This window comes from Daphnia pulex, chromosome 4 (genome assembly GCF_021134715.1).
Source record: "Daphnia pulex isolate KAP4 chromosome 4, ASM2113471v1".
NCBI lineage: Eukaryota > Metazoa > Arthropoda > Branchiopoda > Diplostraca > Daphniidae > Daphnia > Daphnia pulex.
Window position 1 is genome coordinate 3,373,759 of NC_060020.1, and position 8,470 is coordinate 3,382,228.

General features: G+C 42.6%; 2 protein-coding genes across 5 annotated transcripts; one reads left to right on the top strand and one right to left on the bottom strand.

The window, feature by feature from the left end:
- Window positions 1-669: 669 nt before the first annotated feature.
- LOC124192487 (protein singed-like) lies at window positions 670-5,971 on the top strand. Of its 2 annotated transcripts, none has more exons than XM_046585839.1 (10): window positions 670-904; window positions 1,676-1,856; window positions 1,934-2,053; window positions 2,145-2,323; window positions 2,469-2,787; window positions 3,223-3,343; window positions 4,333-4,489; window positions 4,554-4,715; window positions 4,803-4,939; window positions 5,027-5,971. In XM_046585839.1, exons 2-10 carry the CDS (start codon window positions 1,731-1,733, stop codon window positions 5,227-5,229), a joined length of 1,524 nt encoding a protein of 507 aa, XP_046441795.1. In that variant the 5' UTR covers window positions 670-904; window positions 1,676-1,730; the 3' UTR covers window positions 5,230-5,971. The 2 variants fall into 2 exon arrangements, with proteins under 2 accessions (XP_046441795.1, XP_046441796.1); XM_046585840.1 differs by having other exon boundaries at window positions 670-901; window positions 1,674-1,856.
- Window positions 5,972-6,058: 87 nt separating this feature from the next.
- LOC124192491 (putative RNA-binding protein Luc7-like 1) lies at window positions 6,059-8,346 on the bottom strand. 3 transcript variants are annotated; one of them, XM_046585848.1, is made up of 7 exons: window positions 8,103-8,346; window positions 7,945-8,039; window positions 7,155-7,253; window positions 6,963-7,082; window positions 6,791-6,889; window positions 6,517-6,729; window positions 6,059-6,447 (listed from the first exon to the last, which is right to left on the bottom strand). In XM_046585848.1, the coding sequence occupies exons 1-7, from the start codon at window positions 8,161-8,163 to the stop codon at window positions 6,157-6,159; spliced, it is 978 nt and encodes a 325-aa protein (XP_046441804.1). In that variant the 5' UTR covers window positions 8,164-8,346; the 3' UTR covers window positions 6,059-6,156. The 3 variants fall into 3 exon arrangements, with proteins under 3 accessions (XP_046441804.1, XP_046441802.1, XP_046441803.1); XM_046585846.1 differs by having other exon boundaries at window positions 7,385-8,039; window positions 8,103-8,156; XM_046585847.1 differs by lacking the exon at window positions 8,103-8,346 and adding an exon at window positions 7,385-7,661 and having other exon boundaries at window positions 7,945-8,040.
- Window positions 8,347-8,470: the final 124 nt, after the last annotated feature.

Genomic DNA, 8,470 nt, shown 5'->3' on the forward strand with positions numbered 1-8,470 from the left:
ATGGCCGCTCTTCAACGGGAACCTGAAAAATCCCGTGTTAAAAACTGATTCTATATCCGGACTCGGTGGAAAAATATCTATTAGAATTCATCGTTCAATATACGCTTCCATGGGTATCTAGGAATTTCATAACTTTTAGTCCGTTTTGGACAGTGTCTTCTCGATGGATCGATCATCTTCACTCGGCTGAGCTTTCGTGTTTGTTCACCGCCCAGCATAACACAAATTTCCGTGCACTGTGCATCGAATTCCATTCTCACTCTAAACTTTTTTCAGAAACTGCTGAGTGAAAACCGGAAATTAAAAAATGCCATCTTTTTATCAAACGAGTATACTATACATTTTACCAGTTCACCATTAAACATCAACTCAATAGATGATTGTAAATAGTTGTGATTATACTACTTTGTAGATTCTTCTAATCTGTTTGTCTCTCGACAGACATGTCAACAACAAGAAAATTATATCCAGCGGCGTAGCTTCAGGGCACATGTGCCGATCATTTGACTTGCGTTACAAGTTTTTCTTATAATATGCAAAAAAGAAAAACGAAAAAACAAAAAAAATGTGGGGTAAAAGATACGAGGGCATCCATTGGCCGGGAGAGAAAAGTAGCAACGCCTCCCATTGGTCGTCGACCGCCATAAGAGCCCTCTTACAGCAGTGTTGAGTCTTCTGCAGTTCATTCGAGTCCCCGACGTCGACACAAGTGGTGACTGTCGTTACCACGTTCTCTTTTTCCTCATTTTTATTTAAAAAAATCACCGAAATTTCCCTCCCACAACGTTGCGGGTGCCCGAGTGAGGTTTCTGTCTTGTTCTCTTTTGTGCGAATTTTGGTGTACCATCAGTGTGTGTCGAATCCATCATTCTGATTTATTCAAGATCTGGTCTACTTTGAAAAGGTAATCATAACGGGGCTTTACGAATGTGAGACGACTGAGAGCATGCATGCATTTTTTTGGGTTTTTCGCAACGTGCACGGAAATCGATCGTCTCTAGTCTGCGGGGTTGGATTCTCAGCGTCATGGCTGATTGTCCGTGCACGTGTTATTGCTACTGCCCTGATGATTGCCATAGTCCCTTTTTCCCCCCTCCACCCCATACTACCAAATTCAACACGACCGTGACCCTCATCAAATGAGAAATGAGAAATTTTTGGATTGACATCTCGTGTGAGTGCATCGTGTGTAACGAGAAACCACCGGAAACTCTGGTGGTTGGTCGTTTCTTTCTCCCTCCCAAAGGCTTTGGCTGGGTTTTTTTTTATTGTATTTGAAAAAACATGCAACACATAGTGGGTGGATTTTGACTTATTTGTTACCCTCTTTATATTCTTATCAGATTGAACTACTTAGAAAAAGGGGTTTTGCGATATGCTTGAGAAAACGGATGTTGGATGTGGTTTCTTGGGTTAAAATCCGATATCAAGTTAAAACATGGGATAAAGTTTAAAAGCGAGAGAGGGTGAAGTGACAGCTGTGAACACGTGAACCCTCGGGCATGAGTTTGGTTCCTTTTTTTAAAAAGAGAGAAAAATAATAAAAAAAAACTAGCCTGGGTGACTGGTTGGAATTATGGGTCTGGAGAACATGTGGTGTCGACAAAGCCTCATTACTCTACACGCGTTCCTTATATCCGTTTTTATCATTTTTCCCTTTTTTTTTTTGTTGCAGTGTGAACTTCACATAGATCCGGAATATTAAAAAAAAAACTCGACAACAACAGAAAATGACGGGTCAGAACGGCCATTCCAACGGTGATGTGAATCCAAGTGACAAACCTCTGACGACATGGATGGTTGGGCTTGTCAATTCACGTTTGAAATACCTGACAGCCGAAACTTTTGGATTTAAAGTAACAAAGAAAATAATAAATTAGTTAATTAGTTCAGGACTTGCGTGTGTAATGAACTTGTACGACTCGTTTTCTAGGTGAATGCCAACGGGTTGTTGCTGAAGAAGAAGCAGCTGTGGACTCTGGAAGCCTTCGGCGACAGCACCGACGCCGTCTGCTTGAAATCGCATCTGGACAAGTATCTCTCCGTCGACCAGGTGATTGTCCTCTATTTTTCTTTCTTTTTTCCCTCGCCAACCGTCACCTGTTCGACCGGTTTTTAATATTGTTCTTCTTGCGTCTACCCAGTTTGGTAATGTAACTTGTGATGCCGAAGAAAAGGACAACGGAGCGCGTTTTGAGATCATTGTTCCCGAATCGGCTGCCGGTAAGTGGGCCTTTCGGCACCCGGAACGCGGATACTTTCTAGGCGCCTCCGCCGACAAGCTGGTCTGTTCGGCCAAGACCCCAACTGAGAATGAACTATGGTAATGACGGTCATCATACTAACACTCTATTCGTTTACGACTCGTGTGCCAGTTATTAACTCGTGGTGCTATAATTTATGGCTTCATGAACTCTTTGTGTTGGATCTAACTGATTGTTTTCGCCTTTTTTCAATTGGGTCAATAGGTTCGTCCACTTGGCAGCTCGACCTCAAGTCAACCTGCGTTCAATGGGTCGAAGACGATTCGCGCACTTGAGTGAGCAAGGAGATGAAATTCACGTCAACGCCAACATTCCATGGGGTTCGACGACGCTTTTTACGCTCGAATTCCGCGACGACTCGCGTCTCTACGCCATCCACACAGCCAACAACCGTTATTTGTCGCGAGATGGCCGACTCCTGGAACAATGCAACCCGACTTGCCTCTTTTCACTGGAATACCACGCCGGAGCCCTGGCTCTGCGCGATACACAGGGACTTTACTTGGCCCCCCTCGGTTCCAAGGTTTGTGCTGCTCACATCTATTTTAACGTTATCGATTTTTCTTCTCATGAGTCCCGTTTCACCCCTCCTCTTTCCTCCTCCTCGTTCTTCCCCCCATCATTTTACGAGATTGGGGAAAGAAACTCACTGGTGGAAAGAAAAAAAGAATGGGTTTGCGTGCGCTCGTCTCTTGCCCAACTCGGCTAAAAGGTTGATTGGTTTTCTCGGTCAGGAAAGGAGATGTAGTCGCTGTAGGAGGTTATTGTTCTACTGTTTTGCATTGTGGGATATATTGTTGTTTCCAGGGGAAAACAAAAATCAGGGCAAAATGCTATGCACGATCAATTTCTAGACATAATAATGAACAATATCTGATGTTTTATTTTTGGTTTTGAAAAGGAAAAAAAATGGCAAGTGTTTCATGGTGTTCTTCTCTTGTCTGGTTTGTTTTGACAGGCTGTCTTGAGGACACGTTCAACTTCGGTGACCAAGGACGAACTGTTTACGCTTGAAGACTCACTGGCTCAGGCTGTTTTCGTCTCTATGATGAATAGCCGTTACGTATCCGTCAAACAAGGTAATATAACATTTTAAAGATGCACTTCATTCCTCACATTTGATTTCGATAGGCGATATGAGACAGGATTTCGGCTTTTTTTTAGAATGCGAGTAATATGGGCCCTCATGGGGTGGGAAAGAAATGGGAATACCAGACGTACCTTATTTTTGTATTTTTTTTTTCTGAAAAGAAAAACATGAAAAAAAGGATGTGTCTGTTTCTCTTTTTGACTTGGGTCCGTAGGACCATAACCATTAACCAACCCGGGTTCAAGAGGCCATCCGTCAAGGGCTAGTCGCACTCGAGATTTTGTATTTTCCCCCAGACTAATCAATAGTGGGCGTCTGACAGGGAGTGCACGTGTTGGCAAATGTCGGCTGACAGATGCAAGAAGGTAAAGACATTTATTCCGGATCGATTCTCGGCGCTTCCGCGTTTCGTATTGATCCATCGTCCACCCTCCCTCTGCGTCATGGCGTTCCCTCCTCCCCCTCTCTTTCAACTGCTTTTCCCTCGTCAGCAACAGCCCAGAGGCAATCTTTTGTCCAACTGAGAATTTTTCTTTTAGACTCCTCGACTTACGACTCGGCGGTTGTGAAATGTACGTTTAATTTTACTGAATAGATATTTATCGTAATAGTAGTTGCAAGTTTATAGAATTCACATTGTTGGAATCGTACCATGAGAGATTGTGATCCAATCGTACAAGCCGGATTAATGGCCGTGTGAACGCGACTGGCGTGACTATTCTTTAGCCCGGACGGACGGACTTGTATTGTGGGTAGATCTTTTCGGATTGTCTAAGGGAACATATAAAAAATAAAAAGATAAACAAACCAGGAAAGAAACCCCAACCACAATACGTGACTGGATTAGCCTTTCGAGTACATTTGACGGTCACGAACGATTTCCACGTTGTGCTTACACACACACCATCACGTTCCACATGCACATTACTGTAATTGAAGTACGTATTTAACAACAACAACGAAAAAATCTTTATTTAGGTGTCGATGTCACGGCTAACCAGGATGAAATCTCCGACCATGAAACTTTTCAACTCGAGTTCGATGTTTCTACTGGACGCTGGTACATCCGAACGATGGGTGACCGCTATTGGACTTTGGAGACTGCTGGGGGCATCCAAGCATCTTCAGCCAAAAAGTATTAATTGAACGAGTGTATTGTGGGTAACCAAGTGTGGGCAACTAATAGTTTTTCTTCGTAGGAGTTCGAACGCCCTGTTTCAAATGGAATGGCAGCAGGACGGATCGATTGGGTTCCGCGCCAACAACGGCAAGTTTGTCGGCACTAAAAAGTCTGGACATCTGTTTGCCAACACCGATTCGATCGATGAATCCAGCAAATTCTTCTTCTATTTAATCAACAGGTTTGAAACCATTACTGTTACAAGACACTCTGAAAGACCTAAATCTTGACCCAGACAGCTGACGAACGATTGTTATTGATCTTTTAGACCCATGCTGGTATTGAAATCTGAACAAGGTTTTGTTGGCTACAAGAGCGGCTCAAATTGTAAATTGGAATGCAACAAAGCCAACTACGAAGCCATCCAAGTTGAACGCGGGCCATTGGGTCTAGTCTATTTTAAAGGTATTATTAAAGAGTTATTTCTAGTGTCATTCCAGTGATGGCTGGTTGTTGTGTATTCAAATCTTTCTTCTTTTTTGGGTAAAATAGGTCAGAGCGGTCGTTACTGGACAGTAAGCTCCGACGGAATTACGGCTGATGGAGACACTCCAGAGGGTTTCTATCTGGAGCTGCGTGAGCCTTCCAAATTGTGTATCAAAAGTGGCGACGGTGCGTACCTAATGGCCGACAAGAACGGTGTATTCACAGTCGGAAGTCGCGATTCTGAGCTGGCCACTCGCTGGGAATTTTAACACGCACACTTTGATTTCTCTTTTGCCCTATTTGTCCTGGTTTTTTCTTGCTGTTTTATCCGTAGTTTTTCGTCGCTTATTTCTGTTACACACGTTCCCAGGAAATTGGTAACACCGTTTAAAGAAACACATTTACCACTGCTGCTTTTTTAATTACATGCCATCTCTATCGGCTTGCAAAGAATTAAAAGAGATGCGCTTCAGTAAGTGTGTCTCTTCCAAGGGACATCTTCGAGCCATCCGGATTACCACTTTTCATTGCATCAGTAACCGGAACGCCCAAGAGTCTTAAAAAGGGAGGAAGTTTATGCTGCTTTATATTGCCATTGTAATCTGTGGGAATCAAATTTTTTAAAAAATTTCTTAAATTATTTCCGTTTAATTTTCGTTGTTTTGCATGTTCATCTTCCAACGAATATAATGTATACTCTCTTCCACTTACATACGTACCACCGTGCGCCAAAATGATGACGAAAGAAGCATCGGATTCTACAAATGTGAAGAGCAGTTGCAATATACCAGGGACCTGCTGCTGTTTGGCGTATCGAGTGAGCTACGTCAATGTGTACATGTGGAAGTGAGTATAGTATTTTCCTACTCAATCATCATCGCTTCCAATAATGCGGATGAAAATTCTTTTTTTTTCCCAATTTTAAGAAACTCTGTAATTTATATTTGATATAATTGGTCGTGTGTATTGGAAGTCACTTTTGGTAAAATTACACGGACATCTAAACAACGATTTTAAAATTGTTTAGTAACTTCGCTCCTGACTAGCGTTATGTCGCTTTTGATTTGTAATGCTAAATTAAACATTAAACATCTAGTGTTTCAGATTAGAAGTGTATTACTTAGTAAAACAAGGGATGGACAACGGGCGAGAGTTCAGGATTGTTTCTTGTCAAAATACCTCTTGATTGTGTGATGCTAATAATTTTCTGGGTGGATGCCAGAGTCTCGAGAGGAAGAGCGTTGCCGGTGATTGCGGGACACGGGTGAACGGGGTCGGTTTCTACCATCCTGACGTCTGTCACGAGGTCGTTCCGGTGATCTATCGCGTGAACGACGTCTCTCTCGCCGTCGGTCTCTTTCCCTTTCTCTCTCACGTTCCCTTTCGCGATCTTCTCTCTCACGCTCACGTTGTCGTTCCCTTTGTTTCTCTCGATCGTCCGCCACTGGCTGAGTGTGGCGTTGACGCCGTCTTTCTTCCACTTTGACCTGTAACAAGTCGTTAAAAATTTACTACTTCAAAGTTTAAAAAAGACAATAGTCTTCGCTATCTTCTACCTGAAGTTCAGCCAATTTCTCACGAATTTTAATGAAGCCGAGGTGAAGTTTTCCACCAAAATGATCTGCCAAACGTCGGTCGTTATCGTGAATGCCGAGGTACGCGGAGCAAACTTCGCAGACGCGTAGTTTTTGTTGTTGGTACGATGAGGCCGGCATGGCGTTTCGATATTCTTGCTCAGCTGTTGCCTTCTTTTTGCGGAATTCCTCAACCTTGACGGCACAAGGATGGAACTCATCCAGAAAAAACGACATGAATGACATTACTGTATACCTCTTCCATCATCTTCATCGATTCATCGACGAACCCTTCAGCGCCCAATTGTTCCGCCTTCGCCAACTTTTGACCGATCTGTTCTGCTAGAAGATGAACCTAAGTTGCCATGCAAGAGTTCGGCTGAATACATTTTTGTGAAAGGATGTTTATCTAGGATACTCGAACGAACCTTTTGGGCTTTGGCGGCCACTTCAGCAGACAATTCTTCTTGGGTTTCAGCCAGCCGTTTTTTGGCAGCTTCTGTCTTCCGGTCGCATTCACCAACAAAAGTGGTCAAATGATCCATGGCCTTAAAAGGAGAGAAAAAATTAAATTTTTTTTAAAACGTAATTGGGCTAGTTAAATTAGTTGTTCAACTCACATCGACTTGATAGCCATAATCCTTGGTTTCGCTGGCCTTTTCGTAGTCGGCACGTAGAGCCAAATCGTGAATGTTTACGCATTCTCCAATGTCCATCCGCTAAGAATCGTAAGTTAAAAAATACGAATAGAGATCACGAATGGCGGAGCTTGGCTGACGTGAGACTCGCCAACCAGACAACAAAAATGATAGCCGTTGTAAATGAAGAGGATTCGTGGATTCACACTTACCCAACCGCCCTTTTTCACTTGAGTTGGCTCAGCATGGACACTATAGCCAGCCATATATTGTTGATATACCAACAGTTAAATATGTTTACTAGGGACAGGAAATTCTAGCCACTGTACTTTTTGGCTGATTAAAAGTAGCTGTTGGATTGTTCTTATAAGGTACAAAGGAGGTTGGCAACGCACCACTGCCATGAGTCTTACTTACGGCCACTTGAGGTGTAATGTGGTACTGAGAAAGCGATGAGTAATCTGTAGCTGATACCCCATTATAACATCACTGCACCACGCAAAAACATAGAAATATCAGTTAAAAAGTCACGTCCCCTTGTTTAATGGTCCCCTGTGTCTCGAGAAACTGACTAACTGATCTTGATTTAGCAAACGAGTGCATAATGGGTAACAGTTCAAGTATTTGCAACACAAATTTGCAAAGCAAGATCAGAAAGGAGTATTCTTTTCAGGCACAATCTTTTACAAGCAATACAACCAAGGAGTTGCTTTTTTTTCTCAAATAAATGAAGGTTTGAGGGATCAAGAGAAGTATCTCTTTAAATACTTACAGTTGAGGCCAAGATCTCATGAGGGCAGCATCCCAGCAGAAAACTCTTGCAGACTTTAGGATCGGAAAACTTGACGTTGTATCGAGAACTCTCACCTAACACATAAGAAAAAAAATTTATGGAATCTTTCCAATGCTGCAAATAATTTATTCTGTTACCATCTCTTGTTGTTCCCATCAACTGATCTAACATAGCCCTCATTTGGTCTTTGGCAGACATTCTGCTTCAAGTTATTTGAGTGGTCGATATTGTTAAAGGTATGTAAAACACGTGATCGTGTCCAACTTTTAAAATACTATTTTTATGTCGGTGAATAAAGTGAAACTTTACCAACTTTAACAACTCACGACACACTCGCACTGAAGGTATTGGGGCGATGACAACTAAGGAGCCTCAGGCGACGCTGCAGGTATTTTCTTCTGTCCTTTCGGCGATGTCAAATTTCAGCAAAGACGACTCGCTCGCTCATTACGAATTCATTTTATTGTATACCAGGTGTGCATTTGCATCAATAGGTGGCCCCTGT